This window comes from Theropithecus gelada, chromosome 12 (assembly GCF_003255815.1).
Source record: "Theropithecus gelada isolate Dixy chromosome 12, Tgel_1.0, whole genome shotgun sequence".
Taxonomy (NCBI): Eukaryota; Metazoa; Chordata; class Mammalia; order Primates; family Cercopithecidae; genus Theropithecus; species Theropithecus gelada.
In genome coordinates this window covers 104,044,915-104,072,664 of record NC_037680.1, presented here as the reverse complement: position 1 = coordinate 104,072,664, position 27,750 = coordinate 104,044,915, and the positions used below count along the sequence as shown (strand labels likewise).

The following is a 27,750-nucleotide window of genomic DNA, read 5'->3' as shown; positions in this document are numbered from 1 at the left end:
TGGATATTTCTGTTTTTACTTTTTAGAAGCCATATTAATAAAGGAGTATATTAAAGGAGCTTATCGTAAGCCTATCTTCTTGCATAAATTTATCTCATAGATTTTTTTTTCCTGCTTTCCTTCCTTCACCCCATCATAATATAGAATTATTTTCTCATTTCCCATCATAGTCGTCATAATAATGTCCTACCCTATTGGACTCTGAACTACTTTCCACTATTTATTTTTTATTAGCGTTAAATTTTAACCAGAATATTGGGATAAAAGGCAACACAGTACCATGCAAGCATAGCCACCTTGACAACGTTTCTAACTGAGCCGGGGTGACCATGACCTGCTGCGAGGGATGGACATCCTGCAATGGATTCAGCCTGCTGGTTCTACTGCTGTTAGGAGTAGTTCTCAATGCGATACCTCTAATTGTCAGCTTAATTGAGGAAGACCGATCTTCTCAAAACCCCATCTCTTGCTTTGAGTGGTGGTTCCCAGGAATTATAGGAGCAGGTCTGATGGTGAGTAATAGTCGTATGAGTTGATGTGAAGAAGGGCCTGCCTATTTCACCACAATCCTAAAAGCTATCTTTCAGTCTTGCAGTTAACTACGTCTTGGCTTATGATACAATTTGGAGCGGTGGTATGGCATTAATTTATTTGGTCATCAGTGAAGAATGGTAATTTAAATAAAGTACACTATGTGGTATACGATAGAGGGCTGGGCAAAAAAATAAATAAATTGATAGAAGTTGGCTGGGTTATTATCTCTCACATTTCTGCACAGGTAGGGCTGCTCTTCCAAGCTTTATGGTTAGAATTAGGGACTTTCTGAATTAGTTCCTTCAACTTTCCATTGCTCCATACCAGTCTCTAAGTATTCACAGAAAGTGCAATAGGAGCGAGAGGTTGCTTAATAGGAATGAGTAGAAACATTCCCATGTATGATGACTGGCCTGGATGATGGGAATTACGAGCCATGAATGTTGCATTGCCTGTACCTGAAGGGAGTTGGGCTAAGAGACGTGGACTTAAAATCCTGGGTCTCTGGTCTCAAGGACTTTTTGACTCAGCTATTACATAGATCCTAGGACATGGAGCTTGTTGAATCTTTGATGATTGTTACTAGGTCTACCTTTGTTGAAATCTGCAGCAGAGCAGTGCTGTATGGAACTCCTGAATGTAACTGACATGAGTCACCTGAGGCACTTGCAATAGTTAGATTTACGGATTTTCTCCTGAGAATTCTGGTGCAGTAGGCCTGGGTAGGACCCATTTGTATAGGGAAAACTGCTTTCAAATCTGGCAGAATACCTCAGCTATGCTTCTGCCTCCAATATATCACTGCAAGCAAATCATTTATCCTATGGTTTTGTTTCTATATGTGTAAAATGGGGATGTGGATGTTGAAGTTGATAATTCAGCATCCAAGAGGCGTGTTTTTGTTTGTTATGTCACTATGGGGTTAGTTAGTGCCAGATAAATGAACGTGTGTGTGTGTGTGTAAGACAGAGAGAGAGAGAGAGAGAGAGAGCAAGCTGTAAGGACTGACATTATCAGTGTTTTAGAGATAATAAAACACGGAGGTGACTTGAGTTTAACTTTTTTTCAACTTTTAAGTTCAGAGGTACATGTGCAGGTTTGTTACATAAGTAAACGTGTGTCTTGGGGGTTTGTTGTACAGATTATTTCATCACCCAGGTATTAAGCCTACTACCCATTGTTTATTTTGCCTGATCCTCTCCCTCCTCCCACTCTCCACCCTCCACCCTCCACCCTCCACCAGGTCCCAGTGTGTGTTGTTCCCTTTTATGTGCTCATGTGTTCTCATCATTCACCTCCCACTTATGAGTGAGAACATGCGGTTTTTGGTTTTCTGTTCATGCATTAGTTTGTTAAGGATAATGGCCTCCAGCTCCATCCACGTCCCTGCAGAGGACATGATCTCATCCCTTTTTTTGTGGCTGTGGAGGTGATTTTTAAAAAAATTCAGAACATAGTTTTCTACTTGAATCACTGATTCTTAATTATGATCAGTTACTGCTGCTGGTCTTATCCTCAGATTTACAAAAACCCTCTTCCTTTACCATCACGAGGAATCTGTTCCTCTGCTTTAGGTAGAAAGATCTAATTAAAGCAAAAGCTTTTGGAAAGTTTTGGGCTATTTCTTCACACTGCCATGAATGCTCTCTTCCAGGCTGAGAGACAGAAAACACATTGCAACTCAACAGCGTGAAGCAACCATACATCCGTGTGTCTGTTTTCTCCCCTGTAGAAGGCGTCTCTCTATTTGAGTAGTAGAAGCCTCTTTTGCATTTGCTTACACCAGAAGCCAGGAGCAGCTGGCTGAGCATAACTTAACGATAGCAATTTCCATGAAACTCCTCAAAGTTCCCGAGTTAAGACAATCCACTTAGAATAACTCATGCAGCATTAGATATAAATTGGCTCTGCCACAAATCCCATGAGATAAAAAAAAAAAAAGTATTAGCATTAAAGGAGTCTGAGGTGGCGATGACACACACCTACGTCTCCTGTATTCTTCATTTTAGGATGGTGGCGGGTGTGGCAGGGAGAGAAGAGACAGAGAAAAACAGACAGAAGGACATAAGTCTTCATTTATTGGCCATCTGCCAAGGGCCATCTACTGGGTTCATTCATTACCTTGTTATCTCATTTAGTCTCTATAATAATGTGTGTGTTTATTATCACTTGTATTTTACAGGCCAGCACACAGAAAGTTAGGAATGTTAACAAGGTCACCTAATGGATGTGAAACCCAGTTCCAGATACATCTGACGTCAAAACTCTGTTTTTCCACCAGTGCTAGTACCATAGTCCTCAACACCTGTCTCAGGGCTGCCAGAGGTGAAAGACATAATCTATAAATTAATCCATAAAGTTAAGTGACCAGGAAACTGAATCACAGAAAGATTACAGAAACCTGTGGAACAGTTTCAGCGAATCTGAACTTCCTTGTTCTACAGCTAACTTTACTTTATCACCCTCAGCAAGTATTATCGCAGATATCCACATCAGACTATCTCTATTATTCAGTAGTATAGAATGTCATTAAAGCAGCAGACAACTCTTTGAAAAGTCCAATATGAACTTGATAGACAGAGGCTAAGCCCACAGGCAAACAGGTGGGTGGTAAAAAGGGTTCAGACTACACGTATATTTTCATGATCCTCAGATAGATACAGAATGTGGAAGAAAGTCTTCTTCAAAGGGACTTATTAATATGTCCTTTACAACATCCATGAAAATACCCACTAGTTCAAAATATTGAGCTTTCAATATACTTGTAACCACACAAAAAAGTTATTAGAGAAGAAATCACTGCCCGTGATAAGCACTTTGGTCATAGTTCTTGAAATCTTTCCAAGATTACTGTAGTGTTTCAAATTAGTATTGTTACCAAAAATGGGATTTTGTAGGAAGTAGATAATTATACAAACTATGGAATTCATTATTGATTACATCATGAAATATATTCATTTTATGGCTTCATGACTTACTTAAAACGGAGGTGAACTTTTCATCTTCTAAAACCATGACTAAGTAAAAATGTGATGTACTTAACTTTAAATGGAAAAACCGATACAAATGTTATTTGTTTGAGTATTTTTAAAAAGACCTCAAAATGTTTCCTTGAAAACATATAAACAGAAAGGCCATTTTATTTTATATAAGGTTAATTGTGAGCCTGATCTTAATCATGCTTATTCATTGAGTTCACTTATTAGATAAGAGCAACTCATCAAAGTCAGTTATTGAAGTCTTAATAGAGAACAAATTGTTGAAAGTTGGCTGGGCGCAGTTGCTCATGTCTGTAATCCCAGCACTTTGGGAGGCTGAGGTGGGCAGATCACGAGGTCAGGAGACCAAGATCATCCTGGCTAACACGGTGAAACCCCATCTCTACTAAAAATACAAAAAATTAGCCAGGCGTGGTGGTGGGCACCTGTAGTCCCAGCTACTCAGGAGGCTGAGGCAGGGGAATGGCATGAACCTGGGAGGCGGAGCATGTGGTGAGCTGAGATCACGCCACTGCACTCCAGCCTGGGCAACAGAGCGAGATTTTATGCATGACAAACATTTGTAAAATATACTTTTGTGGGTTGTTTTTTTTTTTTTTTTTGGTCATTGTTTTTGAGACAAGGTCATGCTCTGTCACCCAGGCTAGAATGCAGTGCTGTGAGCACAGCTCACTGCAGCCTCAACCTCCTGGGATTAAGTGATCCTCCCCCTTCAGCCTCCTAAGTAGCTGGGACTATAGGCATGCACCATGATGCCCAGCTTATCTTAAAAACCTTTTTTGGCCAGGTGTGGTGGCTTATGCCTGTAATCTCAGCACCTTGAGATGCTGAGGTGGATCACCTGAGGTCAGGAGTTCGAGACCAGCCTGGCCAACATAGAGAAACCCGTTTCTACCAAAAAATACAAAAATTAGCCGGGCATGGTGGTGCATGCCTCTAATCCCAGCTACTCGGGAAGCTGAGGCAGGAGAATCACTTGAACCCAGAGGTGGAAGTTGCAGAGAGCCAAGATTGTGCCACTACATTCCAGTCTAGGTGACAGAGTGAGACTCTGTCCCAATTTTTTTTTTGTTGTTGTTTTTTTTTGGAGATAGGGTCTCACTATATTGCCCAGGTTGGGGTCACACTCCTGGGTTCAAGCAATCCTTCTGTCTTGGCCTCCCAAAGTGCCAGAATTACAGGCATGAGCCACCATGACTGGCTGCAAAATATAGTTTTGATATTTGTAATGAGCTATGACTTTGTGTGTTACTCTCATGTTCAATTTCTTAGAGGACCCCCAAAAGTCTGAATTTCATCACAGAATTTTTAATGGTCTGAAGTTTTTTTGTACTTCATTTGTAAAATCATATAACTTCTAAAACTAAATACAATTACGGGTTTCTGTAAGAAAAAATGGACAATATTACTTTTCTTTTTAAAAACAAAAGACTAGCAAGACATTTAATTTTACAAAAACTCAGGCATTCAAAATATGCTTAGGAAATGAGAAAGCGTGTTCTCATAATTATTCATTTTGGCAGGAGATTATCTGGAAAATTTATATATAATTCAGACATACACACACACCATTCACAGTTTTAGCGTCTGTCCTCTGAAAAGCCCCTCCAATTTCCATAGCTCTGAATGGGAAAGCGGCTGAAACCACAGTGAGTTGTCAAATTACCAGTAACAGCATTACAAAGATGTGTTAACACGCCTTGAAGTCAGTGGGGTGGTGACTAATACACTGTAAGTAATTGTCCCTTTACAAAACCCCTTTGTAAGCGAATCATGAAAGTAAATATTTAGCAACTCTCAAATAAACTTATCTTCATGAAAGTTAGCAGAGTTCAGTTTGCATCAACAAGGAAAATAGAACAATTTATCCATTTAAGTTGCAATGTCAATCCACATTTTTTTTTTTTTTTTAGACAGGGTCTCACTTTGTCATCCTAGGCTGGAGTACACTGGCACTTTCTTTTGAAAGAATCATTATTTTTCTCAATCTGTGGCTGGCAAACTGTAAATATTCATTGACTATTTTAGGTTTACAAACCAGCCTCTGCCACACAATTTTTTTTTTTTTTTGAGACGGAGTCTTGCTCCGTCACCAGGCTGGAGTGCAGTGGTGCGATCTTGGCTCACTGCAACCTCTGTCTCCCGGGTTGAAGTGATTCCTCTGCCTCAGGCTCCCCGGTAGCTGGGACTACAAGCACGTACCACCAAGCCCGGCTAATTTTTTGTATTTTAGTAGAGACAGGGTTTCACGATGTTGGCCAGGATGGTCTCGATCTCCCGACCTCGTGATACGCCTACCTTGGCCTCCCAAAGTGCTGGGATTACAGGCATGAGCCACTGCGCCCGGTCTCTTCCACACAATTTAACTCTACTGTTGGTGCACAAAAGTAGCCATAGACAGTATGTAAATAAATGGATGTGACTGTGTTCCAATAAAACTTTATTTACAAGAAAGAAGTGGTGGGCCATAGTTTGCCAATTCCTGTTATAAATGATTTGTCCTGTAAGCTCAAAAGGCAGTATAGCTTATGTGTACAATAAAAGATGTTTAGTGCATGAATACTGACACCTATTTGGGAGCTAGAATTTCTTTTCCCTTTTCTTCCGGGCTTTCAGCTATGCTCCAAGGTGGCTGGGCAGCCATATACACATGTGGCCTCTAAATAAGAAGTGTGGTGGTGTTCAAGGCAATGTGTAAGCAAGCTTGATAACACCACAAAGTGACATGGAGGCAATACATCATCAGATGGAGAGAGGTTTGTTAGGAATGCTGCCTTGTAAAGAGGCATAAACTTTAAACCTGTGCTGAAAGAAGAAAGGCAGATGTGGCCTTGAATAAATGAATCAGAGAGGGAGTAACTGGAAGGACAATGAGATGAGCAAGGGTGAAGGCAGCAGGGAAGATGAGAATGAACAAACTCTAGGTAGGAATAGGGGAGAATGGTAAGACTTGAGTCAGTGTGGAATAAGGATTGAGAGACCCGGCTGAGTACAGAGGCTCACCTGTAATCTCAACACTTTAGGAGGCCGAGGCAATCACTTGAGCGCAGGAGTTCGAGACCAGCCTGGGCAACATGGCAAAACCCCCATCTCTACAAAAAATGCCCCTCAAAATAAATTAAAAATAATGGGGCATGATGGCATGCACTTGTAGTCCCAACAACTCGGGAGGGTGAGGTAGGAGGATCTCTTGAGCCCTGGATGCTGAGGCTGCAGTGAACCGTGATCATGCCATTGCACTTCAGCCTGGGTGACAGAGTGAGACCCTGTCTCAAAAAAACAAAACAAAAAACTGTCTGGGCTCTGCACCCCAAATGACTAGGTTTTTGTTGTTGTTGTTTTGAGACGGAGTCTCACTCTGTCGCCAGGTTGGAGTGCAATGGCGTGATCTCAGCTAACTGCAACCTCTGTCTCCCAGGTTCAAGTGATTCTCCTGCCTCAGCCTCCTGAGCAGCTGGGGCTACAGGTGTGCACCACCGCGCCCAGCTAATTTTTGTATTTTTAGTAGAGACGGGGTTTTCTCATGTTGGCCAGGATGGTCTCGATCTCCTGACCTCGTGATCCACCCACCTTGGCCTCCTGAAGTGCTGGGATTACAGACGTGAGCCACCGCGCCCGGCCAAATGACTAGTTTTGAATCCCAACCCTTCTACTAAGAAAATAGAAGGACAATTTGAGTCGTTTGTCTAAGAAAGACAAATTACTCAAACTTTCTATGCCTCAGTCTTCTCATTGGTAAAATGGGAATAATAATAGCACCTACCTGATAGGATTATGAGGAGGATGGAATACACTAAGGCATGTAAAGCGCCTGTAACAGTGCCTGGCGTGTAGTCAGAGCTCGGGAAAATGTTAGAGAACGGGAGTAGAAGGAGAGAGGAAAACCACTCAAGGGCAGCTGTGGTGAGATGGCAGAAAACCGATGCCTAAAATTTCTCAAGTGGAAGGAAATAATTTACATTCCACCCTTCAATGATACAAAACTCCTTCCAGTAAGAATTTCTAGTCATAGCTGCTGCCTAGATCTTACTAAAAATTGAAACCCAAGTCCTGAGAATATGGTGTTCTTTCTTACAGCTTTCCTTGGCAACATGTATTTCCCTGAAGACAGAATGTGATCTATAGATGTCTGAGCATCAATGTATAAAGTGAGATCATTACGTATCATGGATATAGGAAGAGAAAGGAGAACGTGGAACCACAAATAATTCTCAAATATAAGTTTGGGGAAACCAGCAAGATAGCTGGGATCCTGGGAAAAGAAAGGCTAGTGGGAGTGGGTGGTGATAGAATGATTCGTTCCCAACTGCCAGGCAAACAAAACCATCAACTTCTTTTCTGCAGGTCTGCCAGAATAATTCATACAATTTCTGGAAAATTGGGCCAGGTATGATGGCTCACATCTTTAGTCCAAGCACTTTAGGGGCACAAGGCGGGAGGTTTTCTTGAGGTCAGGAGTTCAGGACCAGTCTGGGCAACAGAGTGAGATCTTGCCTCTACAAAAATACTTTAAAAATTAGCCAGGTGTGGTGGCCTATACCTGTGGTTCTAGCTACTCAGGAGGCTAAGGCAGGAGGATTATTTGAGCCCAGGAGTTTAAGGCTACAGTGAGCTATGCTCGTATCACTGCACCCCAGCCTGTGTCACAGAATGCGGCCCCTACTCTTTAAACAAACAAACAACTAACAGAGTTTGGATGATGCAGCCAATTCTTTCGGAAACATTTCTTCCAAAAATAATATGTACATACGTCATCCTAATCTATTCAAAATCTAGTTCTCTGCAGATGACTCAGCGTGAACTAAGAATGTAGATAGAAGACTTCAAAACTGCTGTCTTGAATTCCCCCGTTCCCGCCACCACTTTTAATCTTTCTGGTTGAAACTGGGATGACAAGGTTCACAAAACCACGGATATTGCCAAATTCCCTTTTTGTTCTTTGAGGCTTGATTTCCCACAACCGGTGGTAAATGGAAGGTGAAGATTACTATTTTTTCTTGTGATGAGAAGTAATAATACTCATCTTTCCTGTTGATGTCATTTCCAGGCCATTCCAGCAACAACAATGTCCTTGACAGCAAGGAAAAGAGCATGCTGCAACAACAGAACTGGGGTAAGTGTGGAGCAGTCGGCATGGAAGCAGAAGTGCATAAACAGTTACTGCTATCTAAGCAAAGCCACACTGAGTCACTTATGTCTATCGAATCACAGTGGGGCTCCATTGACAGAACCACAGCCTTAGAAACATGCTATTTGTATTTATTTATTTAGAGACAGGGTCTCGTTCTGTTGCCGAGACTGGAGTGCAGTGGTGCAATCTTGGTTCACTGCAACCTCTGCCTCCTGGGATCAAGCAATTCTCCCGCCTCAACCTCCTGAATAGCTGGGACTATGGCTGCGCACCACCACGCCCCAGCTAATTTTTGTATTTTTAGTAGAGATGGGGTTTCAACATGTTGGTCAGGCTGGTCTCAAACTCCTGACCTCAAGGGATCTGCCCACCTCAGCCTACCAAAGTGTTGGGATTACAGGTCTGAGCCACTGCGCCTGGCCATAACATGCTATTTAGGATGATTATATAGAAATAGAAAAAGTGAGAAGGGTTTTTTTGTCCCACAAACAGTTAGAGTCGGCCTTCTGCCCCTTCCTCAGTCTTTGGTGGATTGTCCTTTCCTCAATCTAAAGGTTTTCAAAGAAAGGAGATTTATAAGTCACACCCACAGCTGCAATCAGTTTCATAATACTCAGGTGTGATATTTTTGTGGCGTATATAAAATACTCAGGGGAAATGGACTCAGTTCTCTCATGCAATGACAGACTGGTTTGCTGGGATTAGAATGACAACTGCCCTTATCCAGTTCAATCAAAGGAGCTGCCAGGTTTTTTCCCCCCGAAACATTTAATACCTACCCACTATGTATAAAGTCGTAATGAAGTTAAAAGTAAATTAAGATTCATTAACCTGAGTGTCACTCTGCTCAGAACACCTTCAGATATGCTCTCACAAAACCCTTAAGTAGGAAAAAGTAAGATGTGTGTTTTATTCATGAAGGAACGGATGCTCAGAGAAAGTAAATAATTTGCCAGTGTAGCACACTAGTAAGTGGATTTTTATCCAAAACCACTGGAGCACCCCACAATTCACAATCTTTATGCCCTGAACATGGCTATCAAGCAACATAAGGGCTCTCATAGTTCCCTGTGGAAGAGGTAGATTGAAAGCAAGCAGTCACAGTAAATCTGCTTGGCCGAGTTTGAGCTTTCAAAGCAATGGTTCTCAGATGGATGGGAACATTAGGCCGGGCACGGTGGCTCACAGCACTTTGGGAGGCTGAGGTGGGAGGATCACTTGCGGTCAGGAATTCGAGACCAGCCTGGCCAACATGGTGAAACCCCCGTCTCTACTATAAATACAAAAATTAGCTGGGCGTGGCAGCCCATGCCTGTAATCCCAGATACTCAGGAGGCTGACGCAGGAGAATCGCTTGAACCCAGGAGGCAAAGGTTGCAGTGAGCCAAGATCGCACCATTGCACTTCAGCCTGGGCAATAGATGAGTAAGACTCTGTTAGAATCATCTCAAGAGATTTAAAAAATACCAATGCCTGGGTGGCCCCCAGAGATTCTGCATCAGTATTTTTCAAAAGCACTCAAGATAATCCGGCCAGGGGTTAGAACCACTGCTTAAAAAAAAAAAGCCAGATATTTCTATCCATAATGGAAGATTCATATTTTTAAAAATTACCCTTTTTTTCCTGACATTTGATATTTACCTAGGATTACAATAATTATGCTAATTAGTTCGTCTATTTTTGTTCTGAATACATTTTAGGTATTCAATAAACACTAATTTTCAGTTTCCCTTCCCTGTCACTTTTCTTTGTAAACGATAACAATTTGGAATTTGACTTTGTATCTTTTCTATATGGTGCTCACAACATTCTCGACATCCTGAGACATTTCTGAATTCCTGAAATCAAAAATATCAAAACACTTACATAGGCTTTTCCTATGGGTGTATCCTCTAAGAACTGGTGTTTAAGTCGTACCTGGTGTCTTTGAAGCCTAGATAAGACCAAAACATGAGACGAGTGGCAAAGGCTACATCTTGGGAGGAAGGAAAGGGTTGACCAAGGCTTGTCCCCTGTTTTAACTGTTCCTTGCTTCTTCCCTTTTTCCAGTTCTTAATTTTGCTTCTGAATACAAAATGGTTTTGCTGAATCATTTAAGTGAATCCCCTTTAGGGGAAATACAGATGCCTGGAATCACTTTCTAAAGTCAGGCCTTTTGTCAAGTGATGAGAACTCAAAGATAATACGACCAGGCGCGGTGGCTCACGCCTGTAATCCCAGCACTTTGGGTGGCTGAGGTGGGCGGATCACTTGAGGTCAGGAGTTTGAAACCAGCCTGGCCAACATGGTGAAACCCTGTCTCTACTAAAAATATAAAAGAAAATAAATAAAAATAAAAATTAGCCAGGTGTGGTGGTGAGCACCTGTAATCCCAGCTACTTGGGAGGCTGAGACAGGAGAATTTCTTGAACCCGGGAGGCAGAGGTTACAGTGAGCCCAGATAGCGCCACTGCACTCTAGCCTGGGAAACAAAGAAAGGCTCCGTCTCAAAAAAAAAATTATATATAATATATATAATTATGTATATATAATGTAGTTATATAGAAATGTATGATTTTATATATAATTATATATTATTTATATAATATATATTTATATAACATATATTTGTTTATTATAGTATATTTATATTATATATTTATTTATATATAATTATATATTATATATATATAAAATAGATGGCTAAAAATAAACATCATGGCACTTCTTGATGAGTAAATTTAGGTAACTGCACAAGTCACAGTAGCATGGAAGAATCAGGATTTGAAGTAGACTCCAAACCCATCATTGTGAATGTTTGGCTGCAAGAAGTATAGTGATTAAAGTGCTTCCCAGCTGTGAGAGCCTGACAAGTTTCGTCCATCTCCACGATAGACAATTTTCTCATCCATCAAATGGAAATAATAATAGTATCTATCTCTTGGGGTTATGAAAAGAATTAAATAATATATGTAAAGTACAACATCCCTCAACACAACTCTATAGGTAGTCGCCTTATTCTGCACTCATAAAAGGCAGGTCTCAAGAATACAACACACAAATCCTGTGGGGGGTTGCATTATTCCCACAAAGGAAAAGGAAAAGCATTTCCTCACTTCATTTCTGCTGATTTTGAAATCATCATCAGTGACTAACAACTTCACTGAAACAGTACAAAAGTTTCCTTTTTTTTTTTTTTTTTTTCTTTTAGAGATGGGGTCTCAATATGTTGTCCAGGCTGGTCTTGAAGTCCTGGGCTCCAGCGATCTGCCCCCCTTGGCCTCCCAAAGTGCTGGGATTACAGGCATGAGCCACCGTGCCTGGCCTAAGAGCTTAGTTTTTGAAAAACAAACGCTAACTTTCATTCCATTTCCTATGCCAAATTCCATGCCTTCTTCTGTTCTCATGACTGACTCATGAAATAAAGATGTGTACGATCTTTGTAACACAGTGGTTCTCAACCGGTGGGTTATTTTACCCACCCACCTCCACCCCAAGAGGATATTTGGCAATGTCTGGAGACAATTTTGGTTGTCAGAACTGGGCTGGAGGTGGCAGGGGTGTGTGTGGGGGGGTGATATTGGCATCTATGAGGTAGAAAGCAGGGATGCTGCTAAATATACTATACGGCACAGGAAAGGCCCCATAGCAAAGTGTGCAAATGTCACTGGTGCTGAGGTTGGGAAGTCCTGTTCTAACTCTATGCTGATGACTGATCACTGCAGGATGCTGGCCACTGGCCACTTAAAGCATCAGGGTCAAATTTACTTAAAGCATCAGGGCCAAACACTTGGGAGCCAAGAGACCAGGCATGAAGATAAAGGTAGTTAAGATCCAGTCAAGGCCGGGCGCGGTGGCTCAAGCCTGTAATCCCAGCACTTTGGGAGGCCGAGACGGGCGGATCACGAGGTCAGCAGATCAAGACCATTCTGGCTAACACAGTGAAACCCCGTCTCTACTAAAAAATACAAAAAACTAGCCGGGCGTGGTGGCGGGCGCCTGTAGTCCCAGCTACTCGGGAGGCTGAGGCAGGAGAATGGCGTGAACCCGGGAGGTGGAGCTTGCAGTCAGCTGAGATCGCGCCACTGCACTCCAGCCCGTGCGACAGAGCGGGACTCCATCTCAAAAAAAAAAAAAAAAAAAAAAAAAAAAAACGATCCAGTCAAGATTCTATGAAGTAGAAGCACACAAAACAGGGAGGAACTAAATCTCAGTGATCAGAAGAAACAGATGAGGCTCAGGAACATGAAAGTTGAGATTTTTCAGAGACAGTGACAAGCCAAAGCATGTTTTTTTTTGTTTGTTTGTGTTGTTTTTTTTTTTGACAGAGTCTTGTTCTGTCACCCACCCAGGCTGGAGTGCAATGGCGCAATCTCGGATCACTGCCTTCCAGGTTCAAGTGATTCTCCTGTCTCAGCCTCCCAAGCAGCTGGGCACCCACCACTAAGCCCGGCTAATTTTTTTGTATTTTTAGTAGAGAGGGGGTTTTGCCATGTTGGCCAAGATGGTCTTGAACTCCTGACCTCAGGGGATCCACCCACTTTGGCCTCCCAAAATGTCGGGATTACAGGCATGCGCCACCACGGCTGGCCCCAACCATCTTTTAGAGAGTGTCATCAAATAGCAGAGACTTTGCCCTCTGCCTTCTTGTATCATTCACACCTAATCAAACTGTGATCTTAAGATCCAGGATTTTAGGGTGACTGGATTAAAAAAAGACTGCATATGCTCCTGAAACTTGAAACAGATCAGGAACATGTAATAATGTGTGCAAATGGCTCTATTTTATTTTTCAGATGTTTCTTTCATCACTTTTCAGTGTAATCACAGTCATTGGTGCTGTGTATTGCATGCTGATATCCATCCAGGCTCTCTTAGAAGGTCCTCTCATGTGTAATTCTCAAGGCAACAGTACCGCCAATTGTGAATTTTCACTGAAAAACATCAGGTAAGTTGATTTTCACAGGCTTACTGTCTTACACAGTTGAACTAGTTGGCTTAGACTAATGCAGTACTTGTATGCCATGCTTTTATTTGATGCAACTGCTGGCAGAGATTCTTAGGAATTTAGTACATTAACGCCAGTTAGCACAACCCCACATAAAACTGGAGGAATCCTTAGATTTACAATGCTCTAAAAGGACTTTTAGATAGTCTCTAAAAGGACTAGCCGATCTCAAATGGCTTATGCTTCTCTTTCAAAAATCTACAGTTACATATGTGTATGTATATTAAAAAATTATGCAAATATACACCAGAAACTTAACTTTCATCCATGGAGAATGGAAATAGGGGACTCCCTCGGACAGTGAAGAGAACATTTACTTTCTACACTTCTGAATTAAATTTGTAAACCATGAGCAAATATTACATTTACAATTTTAAAAACTTAATAAAAACACAATAAATAAAATGCAGAGCCTTGCCTGTAGGCCTAAATGGAACAGAGCAACCAATGGATTCATACAGACATATTATAAATATCCTGTATGCATGGGAATGAAGCCAAAATTTAAGTCATGTAATAACAAACAATACTGGAGAGTTACATGTACTTAATAAGTGGCTCATTTTAGTCTTTTGAGATCACTCTGTGACTGAATCTAGACACAATTTGTAAAAACTGGAAGAAAAAAACTAATCCATTAGCTATCTGTATAGGCTGCTCAGTTTAGCAAATAACCAGAATTTACTTTTGTAGTTACGTAAAAAAAATTGTTTTTTTTTCTCCTTTTCCCTTACCTTGCTACATTACAAAAGAAAAGCCCCTCAAATTTTGTGTAGCATATTTGTTTTGAATCAAAACCCAAGGAAGGCCACGCCTATAATCCCAGCACTTTGGGAGGCCAAGGCGGGTGGATCGCTTGAGGTCAGGAGTTTGAGACCAGCCTGGCCAACATGGTGAAACCGCATCACTACTAAAAATACAAAAATTAGCCAGGTGTGGTGGCGTGTGCCTCTACTCCCAGCTACTCAGGAGGCTGAGGCGGGAGAATTGGTGGAACCCAGGAGGCGGAGGTTGCAGTAAGCCGAGATCAAGCCACTGCACTCCAGTTTGGATGACAGAGGGAGACACTGTCTCAAAAACAAACAAAGCCAAGGAAAGTCTCCTTACTAACAGACTTGAAGTAAAGGGTTAAAGATTTCTACCACAGATGCTATGCACATTAAATCCCCAAGGAACGACAACAGCCCACAGTGTACCAGGCACCAGGCTGAGCTCTGCAGGTAGCAGCACTCAGATACTCCCAGCCTAGTTGGGGAGATGGGCTAGGCTAGTAAAGTGACAAGAGAGTGATCCTTGGCTTACTACACATTTCACGAAACACTCACATTTCATGTGCTGAAAATACTGTTGTTTTCCCAGGGTGAATGTCAGTTGCTGGTATCCAGCAATGCAAACTCCCTAAGAACATTCAATTTTACTCTACAACAGACAAAACAAAAAATTATCTTGGGATAGACGTGTTAGGGCTAAAAGTTTCTCATTTTCCATAGCCCTGTTAGGAACAGGCACATATCACTTTAATCAGACATTTTAATCAGTAAAAACTGCACATCTGGTTGAAGAGCGGACTCCAGGTGCAGTTCTGCACTAAGAACTGAGCTCATTTAAAGGGTGGCGGGGGAGGCTCCTTCGTTTTTATATCTAGCAATTAGAAGAGTACCTGAATAAATAAAATAGGCTGAACCACGAAAAACTGTTGACATTCAACTATTTCTGACATCCCAAAACAGCAGTTTCATTCTGTTCAACCTAAGAGATGTACTGCAGAGATGCTTGTTAAATGATGGGCTATATAATAGAAGTTTTGTAACTAGTAGAGTATATGGACACATGGTCAGAAATCCTGATCTGTTATTTCTGGGCACAGTATTTCAAAAGTACATTCTGTTTCACTAGTTTTTTTTTTTTTTTTTTTTTGAGACGGAGTCTCACTCTGTCGCCCAGGCTGGAGTGCGGTGGCGCGATCTCCACTCACTGCAAGCTCCGCCTCCCGGGTTCACGCCATTCTCCTGCCTCAGCCTCCCGTGTGGCTGGGACTACAGGCAGCCGCCACCGCGCCTGGCTAAATTTTTTTTTTTTTTGTATTTTTAGTAGAGACGGGGTTTCACCGTGTTAGTCAGGATGGTCTCGATCTCCTGACCTTGTGATCTGCCTGTCTCGGCCTCCCAAAGTGCTGGGATTACAGGCGTGAGCCACCGCGCCCAGCCTCACTAGTTCTTTTATGGGCACAATGCTACATTCCTTTGGTCAGTGATTTTCTGAATACCTGATTTGTATCGTTTGCTTTTCAGTGACATTCATCCAGAAGACTTCAACTTGCGGTGGTTTTTCAATGACTCTTGTGTACCTCCCACTGGCTCCAAAAACCCCACCAGCAACGACGTCATGGCCAGTGGCTGGAGAGCATCTAGTTTGCACTTCAATTCTGAAGAAAACAAACACAGGCTTATCCACTTCTCAGTCTTTTTAGGTCTATTGCTTGTTGGAATTCTGGAGGTCCTGTTTGGGCTCAGTCAGATAGTCATTGGTTTCCTTGGCTGTCTGTGTGGAGTCTCTAAGCGAAGAAGTCAAATTGTGTAGTTTAATGGGAATAAAATGGAAGTATCAGTAGTTTGAATAATTTGAGAAGTACACTTGTTTTCCAAGTCATCTTTGAGATGATTTAAAAAATCAACCTTTCACATAGAAGGCATGTTGTGAAATTATAGAAAGCACAGAAATGCATAACACTCTATATTGGTGGTTGATTTGGGAAAGGTGGAGAGAATTTTCAATTAGTTTTGTATCGTGCTATTCCAATGTTTTACCTCTTCATTGTGTGTAGCGAAAGGAGAAGAGAGGGAGGATGAGAAGGAACAGAAGTCATCCTGAAAATAAAAGTACAGGACCTTTTTTTTTTGAGACAGGGTCTCAAAAAAGGCCGGAGTACAGGGGTACTGTCTCAGCTCACTGCAGCCTCAACTTCCTGGGCTCAGGTGATTCTCCCGCCTCAGCCTCCCTAGTAGCTGGGACTACAGGCACGTGCCACTATGCCAAGCTAATTTTTGTATTTTTTAGTAGAGATGGGGTGTTGCCATGTTGCCCAGGCTGGTCTCGAACTCCTGGACTCAAGTGATCTGCCTGCCTTAGCCTCCTAAAGTGCTGTGATTACAGGCGTGAGCCATCGCACCCAAAGTACAGGTCCTTTTTATTGTATTTCTTTAAAGAATAAATATATAACCTGAATGTAATCAAGTCTTTATATCTAATTCTCAGCTTGCAGGGAACACTAGGACAAATCCAAAAAGTGGGTCAGTAGGCACAGAATGGCCCCTTTCCAACAAGAAAACGTTATAAAAGTATTTTTGAGGAAACTGTTCTAGATTAAGACAATAGAGGCATATTTCAGCTAAACACATGTAAACTTTGTCAGAGATAATTGGGGGGAATATGTAGAAGAATTGGATCAGATGATATTATGGAATTATTGTTACTTTTGGTAGGTCTGATACTGGTTTTATAGTATAAAGGCTGAGTATCCCTTATCCAAAATGATTAAGATCAGAATGTCTTTTGGCGTTCAAATTTTTTTGGAGTTTGGAATTTTGCCTATAATAATGAGACACCTTGGGGATGGGATGCAAGTCTAACCACAAAATTCATTTATGTCTCATACATACTTTACACACCTGGCCTGAAGGTAATTTCACACAATATTTTAAATAACTTTGTGCATGAAACAAAATTTTGACTGCATTTTTACTTCAACTCATCACATGAGGTCAGGTGTGGAATTTTCCACTTGTGGTGTTATGTTAGTGGCTCAAAAAGTTTTAGATCTCGGAGCATTTTGGATTTTGAATTTTTGGATTAGTGATTCTCAACTTGTATACAGAAATGTCCTCATTTTAAAAAAGTGTATATTTATATGCTTGGTGAGAAAACATGTTTTTAAAATACTTCAATGAAAAGCAACGGGAAGATGTTTACTGTTATATTTAGGTGATAGGTATATGGCAGTTCATTACACTCGTCTATTTTCCTATGTTTACATTTTTCATTAATTAAAAAGCCATACCTAGAAAAGCCCAAGTCTTTCAAAAGCTATTTTCTATATGTGCCAATCTTTAAAAAACAGGGTAACAAGTGTATTTATCACATTAAAATGTTGTCAAACAACAAAGCTAAAAATCTAAAATTTTCTGAATGTTATTTCTATACTTTATTTCAATTGTTTATATTCATTGGGCTTACGATTCTATAAATAATTTGCAGGACCTATATTATAGCTGCCTAAATAGATTTAGTAACATCAAGAGCTTATAAGCCTTTTTTTCTGAACATTTACTATATAAAAACATTCTCCCTACACCCCTACAAATACTTAACTTATCCTTAAGGCCTAGTTTAAATACCTCCTACTTGAGGAAGCCTTCCCAGTGCTCATGATCCAATAAACCAAGTTAGCACTTACCCAAGGCTCTATTATCATTCCTGTCATAATGTAACATACATGTGTTTGTACGTCCATCACTAAAGCATTTAGGAGCACAGGAACCCCGTTCATCAGCCGTCTCCTCTTCAAGTTCTTAGCAAGGCCCCTTGTTTCCCCACCCCCAGACCCATTCCTACCCCCACCTGCCTTATCTCTGGCAGCACTCTTTATCTTTGACTTCAGCACAGATACCACTTTTTCTGAGAGGCTATTCCTAACCGTCTAATGAAAACTAGGTTTCCCTTAACTCTTTTACCATGCTTTCATTTACAGCATCTATCACAATGATGATTGCATTTTCATTTGAACTTGCTTCTTAAACTTCACTGTCCCCCGTTAGACTATAAGCTCCAGGGGTACAGGAACATGTTTTTTCCCTCCTGGTATAAACAGTACTTAGTACAGTGCCTGGTACAAAGCAGAAACATTGTATTTAGTTGAATGAATTAATGAATCCTATCTTCAGTACCCAGCTTTTAGTGAAGACTCGATACTTATTCAATGAATTGTCAAACTGCTAATAGTCATGAAATTAAAACAAAAATAAGACAGCTCACTGTACTCTAGCAAACAAGGGTCAGCAATGGTGCTTACAAATTTTCTCATCACCCTCCAAAATACTTATGCCATGTACTTTCCCCCAAATGTGACTTCATTAATTCAGCCAGTGACCAAGGTATCCTCAGATCAATGAGTAGATATAAAAACTTGATTGGAACAGCATGTTAGCAGCAGTGAACAGAGGCATGGCTGCGGAAGGTTTCCAAAACAAGTTGAGCATGAAGGATGCCATATGCTGTTGCCAACGCCTAGAACACGGTGACTAAAGACATGGCTGTCAATGCCCAGCACACCCTCTGGCCTGCAACTATGTTCAGTGATGATGATAAACAAGGTGGTGACTTGGAAGGAATCCCTATGTCAAGTGAGAAAAAAAATGATGTCTGACCTCCTTGTATATGCAAAAAATATACCTTCAGAGTCTGTCAGTAAGCTGGAAGAAGTGGATGTTGAAGTTTTTCACATCGATAATGGGTCTCCAGTTGCTGATCAACCCATGGGGAAATAGCTGAATGGTTCTGAATCAAAGGTGATCATAATAGTGACATTAACATTGCAGAAAAAGTGCCTACCGATGATGTGGTGAAAATGCGTGACGGGCTTCTTGAAGGACTAGAGCAGTGTGTATTCAAAACAGAACAAGAAATCATGTCAGTTTATAAAATCAGAGAGAGGTTTCTCAGACAAAAACATTGTTCATGAGGTAGATGACTCTGGAAGAAATATTTTAAAAAGCCACCTAGGGGAATGCCTCGCCTCTACAGGATCCACTTCGTAGCCTCTCAACTGCTTCTCATGTTTCTTCTCACCGAAAAAAATAGTGTCCAGTAATCTTTACTCCAACAGCACCACCGGTGGGGACAGGAAACCTCCCGTGGCTGTTGCTGGTTGTAGCTGTTGTCTAACAGCTGGTGCAGGTAAAATTTATTTTATTTTATTTTTTTGAGATGGAGTTTGGCTCTGTCACTCAGGCTGGAGTGCAGTGGCATGATCTCAGCTTACTGCAACCTCTGCCTTCTGGGTTCAAGTGATTCTCCTGCCTCAGCCTCCTGAGTAGCTGGGACAGCTATTGCCACCATGTCTGCCACCACACCTGGCTAATTTTTGTATTTTTGGTAGAGACGGGGTTTCACTGTATTGGCCAGGCTGGGCTCGAACTCCTGACTTCAAGTGATCCGCCCGCCTAGGCCACCCAAAGTGTTGGGATTACGGGCATGAGCCACCACACCCAGTCTTGAGATTTAAATTCACCAGTATATATATATAATTAGCAAATAAATACCACAATGAAAAAAGTATATACAACTCTGGCTGGGCGCGGTGGCTGTAATTCCCGCTCTTTGGGAGGCTGAGGCAGGCGGATCACCTGAGGTCAGGAGTTCCGAGACCAGCCTGGCCAACATGGCAAAACCCTGTATCTACTAAAAATACAAAAATTAGTTGGGTGTGGTGGCCAGCGCCTGTAATCCCAGCTACTCGGGAGGCTGAGGCAGGAGAATCACTTGAACCTGGGAGGTGGAGGTTCTAGGGAGCCAAGATCACGCCATTGGACTCCAGTATCGGCAACAGAGCAAGACTCCATCTCAAAAAAAAAAAGTATACACAACTCAAGGTATTTAAACCTGAACCACTTTATAGATATTATAAATTAGAAAACCACCTACAATGCAACCAACAGCCATCAATACCAGGATGAAGGTCTGAAAGGAAGCACAGTAGGTTCTTGTGACCTACCATGTCATTAATTGTATTACTTGCTCCTGAGACAGGAAGACTCATATAAGGTAATACGATACAAAATGTAGCTGATCGCACAAATGATGAAATAAAATCCTCCAATAGACAAATACTGCTTTGCTTGACAGTTTATTAAATACACTACATTTGTACCTTATTCTGTAGTTTTTTAAATTGTTCACACATGAACTGAGTAAAAACGTACTTTATAGAAAACCAAGTGCAAAACTAAAATGAAAGAATGCACATATTGCACACATATTAAACTGCTGAAATGTTAGAACTTAATCTGTACAAGTACCTAATGAAGAAGGTTATGAAATATTAGGTGGTTCGAGTTTCTCAAATCTGGCACCAGACCATGACTTTGAAAGTGTTAATGTTGAAGTGTTGATGCAAAAATGTCTATTAACAAAACTGCTTAACAGTGTTTGAGAAACAGGACAAAAAAATTGTTTTTCTTTCACAGACACTTATCTAAATCAATTCTCTACAGACTCTCTCCTATTCAGAATCACTTGTGTGGACTGATGAGGCAAAAAATAAATTCCTTTTAAAAAACAAAAGTGGAGCCTATTTACAAAACATGCAAAGGGAGAATTTTAAGCAGGTGTTACTGCAGAACTGCTCAAACGTGAATACAGCTGAGTGACAGAATATACCTTCACTTCTACACATACAGGTCCTTCCTCCAGACTTTCTGGAAGAAATACATTTCCAGGGAGTGGACTATAAAATGGCATACAACGCAGAGACAGAAACAAAGAAGTTTGCAAATCTTTTATATTTCCAGTTGTTGAGACAATATTTTTGAGAGCTGATGTTACCTCTAGCGGCGAAACCACAGCCAGCTATTAAGCAGCCAGAAAGCTACAGTAATTGAATACATGACCATTTCTCTTTTAGCACGTTCTTTGTTCTCCTCTTCCAGAAGTTGTAGACGTCTATTTAGTTTGATTATCTAAGTGAAAAACAAACACACAAAAAATACAATATAGAGGCTTTTATGAATAGAGCAATCAGATTCTTATAAAGTAGTATAATAATTTGTCAACAAAAGTATTATTACAAACATGGAAAGTTGCATCTGGAGCAAAATAAACACAACTACATATAGAAAAACATGTCATTCATGACAGCTCAAATTCACTTAAACATCCTTTCCCTTTCCCTTCTTCAGATTTCTGAGTTAGGAAGGGTATATTTCCTTCCTAACTTGATTACAAAGTGAGGTGAGGAAGCTGTTACCTACTGTTATTCTGGCAGAAAAGACTCAGTATGCATTTTGGCAGGCTTACCACAGCACAAAGAATACGGGATTCCTTTCCCTTCCTATGTCTCTCCTAGGAACTTCTTGTCACTCAACCTCAGTTGTTCATCTTTAACCCGGCATAACTGCCTTCTCTGTCCACCTCTGAATTACTGACACAATCCAATGAAATAACCTCCTGTAGTGGGCCTTGGGATATGGCATCCAAACCCTTCAGGCCTGAAGGCTGATTCCCCAGCTGCTGGAAATGCTGCTGGCTGACAGTACAGTATCACCCTTGCTGTTAGCCCTTACTGTGAAAAGCCCGGGGCTGAATAACCAACCGCCTGCTTAAGCTCATGTTCTCCTACTGATCTTCACCTAAAAACATCTTATTTAATTCAATTTCCCTCTACATCTATTTGGCATAGACACAATGAGAAAACCAACTATGCCTTCTTCACATGTGTGTATGTCTGTGTGATACTCAAGGCTGTGGGAGTATTAAAAAATACACATGTGCAACTGCAGTTCTAAGAAATGATTTATTCCAGAATACAAGAAATACATATGCAGAGATGCTGTGCAAGCTGCAAGGAGCAGTTTCCAAAATGGAGTTATTAAACACAGTAACAAAGGTTCCAAAGTGATTGTTCCACATTTCAAAAGCCAAACAAGCAACTTATGGCTGTAATGGTTTGCTAAAGACTCTTTGTTATCGGCCAAAATTACATTCATCTATCTTGGTAATACTGTTTTACGGTGACCATAACATGTAAATGGTAGTTTAATATATCTTTAATCAAAACGAGAAAATCAATTATGGCTTACTAGCTTGACAGATAAAATAGTTCAATTCATGGGTCCCACAGGAGAGAAAATGATAAAATGTTGAGAACTATCACTTTAAAATACTGTATGAATTTAACTGAGAAATCTATCTTATATGGTACACTAAATACCTGTCGTCTTAGTGAAGCTGCATCTACAACAGTCAGGTCATCTGACGTTCCTTCAATTGTTGTATCTATATTTGAAATGCCATACCTGCAGATAAGAGACAGAAAGACAAATGAATATTAAAGTAGAACTCAGAGTAACTGGCACTCCATGTCATGCTTTGCGTAATGCTCAAAGTAGTATTCAGAAAACTGGTACTAATAACATGAATTACTAAAATATTTTACCACCTGAATTTGTACTAATAAAGGAAAGGAAAAAGCTTAAAATGACAACTGTCTACAATATTGAATAGGGGCACTAAAAATTGGAGAATGAGAAAAAAATCCTGACTAAAGATACAAATAGAAAATTCTCAAGCCAGAAGGATTGGCGATGCTAAAAAGGGTCCCTGACTGAAAAGGTCTGAGAGCTGCCACTTAGGATAGAACAAAATATGATTCTTACACAAACTTATGTCCATATGTAAGCCCACAGGCACAGACTCACTGGCAGGGAACACAAAGTAGACTAACTCTAACTAAAAAAAGAAAGACTCATCACCTCTTCTCATTGTCTCTTGTCTTACCATTTGTATTCTTTACTTCTTTTTTTTTTTTTTGAGACAGAGTTTCACTTTTGTTGCCCAGGCTGGAGTGCAATGGCGCAATCTTGGCTCATTGCAACCTCCACCTCCGGGGTTCAAGTGATTCTCCTGCCTCAGTTTCCCAAGTAGCTGGGATTACAGGCACCCACCACCATGCCCGGCTAATTTTTGTACTTTTAGTAGAGACGGGGTTTCACCATTTTGGCCAGGCTGGTCTCAAACTCACGACCTCAGGTGATCCACCCGTCTCAGCCTCCCAAAGTGCTGGGATTACAGGTCTGAGCAACCACGCCCAGCCTATTCTTTACTTCTTATTTCTAATTACTTAGGCTCTACTGTATTCTCCCGCAGAAACAATTATGAAATCTCCTGAATACATCTTACCACTACATTTAGCTCCAGAATTGGCCCAATAATGAATAAGAGGCTGTGTACAAAATAATACCGAAAAACCCCTAAGACAAAATCCAGAGAAAGCATAATAAAAAAGTACTTTTTGTTCCAATGCAGTTACTTCTAAAGGGGAACTACTTTTTAGGTGAATGACACTAAACTTCTGAAAAACAAAGACAAATGCCATTCCTCTCCTTTGCCTGGATTTCCACATTTTAAAATTTAATTAATAGCTTCATTAAGCTACAACTTATATAACCACACAATTCACCTCCCATATATTTTATATCCTAACTGGTTATTTCAGCAAAATGGCACAGTACATTTTCTAAATGAGCAGAACATAAACAAGCTGAATTAAAAGTTACTCCTGTGTAGTACACAGAATTAGCACATGGATCATCTACTCTAACATGTAGCTCAGCAAGTCCCCATACAAAAAGTACATACCCACAACAAAGGGATATGAAGCGGAATTACACGTTTCATCCAGACATGTTCAAGACAAGTCTATCCAGAAAATCCTTGTTTTAAATATTGTTAAAAGTAATAATTTAATAAAGTATGCAAAAAACCTTAAACAATAGATGGCGTGTACTGACCCTAGATAATCTACAACCATCTCCAAATGTTCCTTCTATGGCTAAATTGTCTTGCTTTCTCATTAACTGTCCCCTTGTTTCCTGAGAACACAGTAAACAACCTGGGGCACTGAGGGTAATTTTACCAGTTAGAGAAGTAAACGTCTAAGTTAGTAGATGCTGGAACTATGGGTTTACAAATGATTAGTGGAAAAAATAAAGGTTGAAGGTTCCCTTTTCCTTCACTTCATCCTCAAAACAAAACTCTTCTCTTTCTCTGAGGCCACATAACAGATGACTAATTAGAAAAAAAAAATCCAACAGAAGCAATTGTTAAAGGGATCTGAACTGAACATAGCGAATGAAATACAAATGAAAGCGATTACTCACAATTTATATCCTGAATTAACTAAGGTTTAGATATCTGAAAAGGAAATCTCCATTTGCAAAGAAATATAAGGATATGACCAAAGATTTTACCTATATAATTCAATTGAAAACAAAAATATGTTACTTTACATTGTGTTTTAAACAAAAATCTGCATTTATTAGAACTAAAAAACTCTAATGCTAAGTTAGACCACTGGCTGAAAGATAAAAGGATCACAAACTTAGAGAAGAATATAAGGGAAAACAACAATGAACTGAACTAAGACTGTAAAAAGAACAAGTCAGCAGAGTGGTGAGGGATTACCACAGTCACGCTTTCCAACTCCTCCAACATGAATTCAGTTTTAATGAGCAGCTAATGTTTCCCTTTTCTCTTGCTTCGATGAATGCACCAGCTTCTTCTAAGCACAGAAATGATGCTGCCAGTTTTAAATCTACGGCTACAGATAATACATTTCTGCTTGAATAAAACCGACTGAAAAAGTTATACAGTAATAGTGTCTGTGGATACCAACGAGTTTGTTTTTCCAGACTATGGGAAAACTAAATGGGGATTTTGGCACTTGAGAATTGTATGTGTTTGTATGTGCCATTCTGCCAGCCCCTGTGCATATCAGGAAGAAAGGAACACTCAGCCTACACATGTCTGAAAGTGTGAAAGGGGCAAAAATAAGAGAGAAGGCCTTAAATCAACAGATGATAAAAATGCTTAAAACTCAATTTCCTTTCTAAATACATGCCTTCCCGAACTGTGGAGCTGTTAATACTGATGCCTCCCAGTTTAAGATGATGCCTTACAAACAAAGAGGTTTGTTCACACACCGGAAGTGACATTCCAGATAATTAACAACTTAAAAGGAAATGCTGGGCACAATTCAGGCAACCATTAAAATGATGTACATAAGATGAGATTTAAGACGTTTTTTCTGTTTTAGCATGTCAATTATTACAAACCACCTATAAACTATTAACACTACACTTAAATAAAATAGCTGTTCACATCGTAACATAATTATTAAACATTTTCCCTCACACTAACTGGCCAAATGTCATGACTGATTATTCACTGTTCTTAGAGAGAAGCAAGATGTACCCATCGAGGAAAGCTGTAAAAAGAAGTTCAGCTACAAACACAGGTGTGGCTACGACATGCATCATGCCCTGCAACACACAAATTCCGCCAACCATTTACCCTGGTAATTACAAAGTCTCAAAATTTACCTGATGTTCTCATGATGAGGATTAGAAGTGGCGGCAGCAGACCCACCACGCAACACAGGTCTAAGGCAGGTTTTTGCGGGAGAAGGCACAAGACAGAATCAGGAAACAGAGAAGTAATAAAATAAAAGCAAAAACAAGACAAATAAATGTCAAATAGGATTATATTGTATATTTCAATACAATATAATATCTCTCAATCACTTGAAAAAATCCTTGTCTCATGTGTCCTCCATTTTATCATTTTCATAAACTCAACATTACTATCGATCAAAGAAACAAAGGGAATCTATATTTACATGACAAAATAGCACCAACATATAAAATAATTTTCTTGGTGCTTTACATTATGAAATTTAAGACAGAAGACAACTCTGTTTAAAAAGTGTAATTCCTTTCTTCTAGTTGGAAAAAAAAAATCACTAGCACCTTTAAAAGCATATCAGGACCTGGTTAGCTGCACTGGTATGACCATGGTTGCTCATCTGATATCAACAGCTCCATCTCAAAAACTGTATTCATAAATTTCAAGAAACTCCATTTCCCACTGTTCCTTCCCTCCCACCTTATTAATTCTGAGTAGTGCCTGATGTCTCACTGCGGCTGCGTGTCAAACTCTCAGCTCACCAGAGTGAAAATGCAAGCCTCCACTCTGAAGCTGAGAAGATCAGGAGACGTGCTGGAGCACATTACAGGAAGTGCAATCCACAATCTGAGTCTGATCTTGAGACAACCAGGAGTGGCATACAGGGCCGCTGGGAATGAAGACTAAGGTGCACTGGGAAACCTGGTGGGCATTTCCACCCATTCTCAGTATACGCTTTGGCGCTAGAGGAGTTAGCTTTCTACCTTGATGAGCAGTAAGCTTTCCAGTGAGTTTTATATTTTAAAATCACAAAACAAAAGCTTCTACCTGTTCACTGGTCAATTCCCCCTAAAACAGTCAGCAATATTTACTAAGCAGAGAAAGGAGACTGGAGTATTGGATCCATATAAAGATTCGAAGAATTATTAAATCCTATTTTGGATATCTAATTCTCTAAGTAACCGATCTGGTTTTGCTTGAATTTAAGTATCAAGACAACACTGAATTATATAATGGTAAATGTTTAATACCAAATGCACTAATTTTTTCTGTAAGTTGGCACAGCTGTGGAATTTTGACTACAATACAAATCATTATTTTCTGATAATTCAATTTATGTAAGAAAATTCTAATGTTTAACTTCTATATGTCTTAAAGGTACTACCAGTGCTTAAATAAATTTCGGGAGCCTAGATGACAAGGGATTCAAAGAATTTTTGGGGTGTTTCCCCACACGTTTGACTTTTATTTTACTGGCTAAAAAACATGGAGAAATCACATATGCTTGAGACAGGTCTTTTAACTCATCTCATCCTAGTACCATATTTACTCTGTGGTATTAGGAAACCTGTTATTTAACTACAATCTTAAATTATACTAACATGAAAATGGTTAATTAGATGAAGCCATCGCTGTGTGCTTCTTAAAGCTTTTTAAACTGCACACAGCATGTTCAAATGGATCTGTCATATTCAACATATTCCACCACAGAGATCTCCCTTTTATAATGCAGAGCCAGAAAATAATACAGTTACCTTTCACAACGTATTTCATTTTGTCTTCTCACACTGGCAATTGACACATATAATATAAAAGTACATTAGACAGGTATTTGGCAAAATTAGAAACTTCATTCAAGTACCATTTTCTATGATAAGTATGATTTAATACATAAAATCTCTTCAACAGTATGTTTTGTAGAGTGGTAAAAGGGAAAGAAATCCAAGGCTACCACCAAGCTCCACCATTAACTTGTGTACTGACGTTTTTTGAGTAAATATGCTCTGATGTAACAGAATATGTGTTTCTTTGCTATAAAAATGTAATCTGCTACAGAAAATAGACAGTTTAATTGGGAATTGGGA

General features: G+C 40.1%; 2 protein-coding genes across 9 annotated transcripts in view; one reads left to right on the top strand and one right to left on the bottom strand.

Annotated features, from left to right (window-relative positions):
* Positions 1 to 288: 288 nt before the first annotated feature.
* TM4SF20 (transmembrane 4 L six family member 20) lies at positions 289 to 17,820 on the top strand. The gene is made up of 4 exons (XM_025405128.1): positions 289 to 512; positions 8,581 to 8,646; positions 13,440 to 13,591; positions 15,943 to 17,820. The coding sequence occupies exons 1-4, from the start codon at positions 330 to 332 to the stop codon at positions 16,229 to 16,231; spliced, it is 690 nt and encodes a 229-aa protein (XP_025260913.1). The 5' UTR covers positions 289 to 329; the 3' UTR covers positions 16,232 to 17,820.
* A 2,718-nt stretch (positions 17,821 to 20,538) lies between these two features.
* MFF (mitochondrial fission factor) overlaps positions 20,539 to 27,750 on the bottom strand; it is a 32,483-nt gene continuing 25,271 nt past the window's right edge. For 3 of the 8 annotated variants that reach the window (XM_025404075.1, XM_025404079.1, XM_025404081.1), the window contains 3 exons: positions 25,804 to 25,863; positions 22,635 to 22,719; positions 20,539 to 21,384 (listed from right to left, as the gene is read on the bottom strand). In XM_025404075.1, the coding sequence (XP_025259860.1) occupies positions 21,253 to 21,384; positions 22,635 to 22,719; positions 25,804 to 25,863 (277 nt within the window). In that variant the 3' untranslated portion in view covers positions 20,539 to 21,252. Of the gene's footprint in view, positions 21,385 to 22,634; positions 22,720 to 25,803; positions 25,864 to 27,420; positions 27,454 to 27,750 lie in introns of all 8 variants that reach the window. The other 5 variants (XM_025404080.1, XM_025404082.1, XM_025404083.1 and 2 more) reach the window with 2 other exon arrangements.

Coding starts and splice junctions, on each gene's coding strand:
- TM4SF20 (XM_025405128.1), top strand. CDS start 330: ATGACCTGCTGCGAGGGATGGACATCCTGCAATGGATTCAGCCTGCTG. Junction 513..8,580: donor TTATAGGAGCAGGTCTGATG/GTGAGTAATAGT, acceptor TGTCATTTCCAG/GCCATTCCAGCAACAACAAT. Junction 8,647..13,439: donor GCTGCAACAACAGAACTGGG/GTAAGTGTGGAG, acceptor TTTATTTTTCAG/ATGTTTCTTTCATCACTTTT.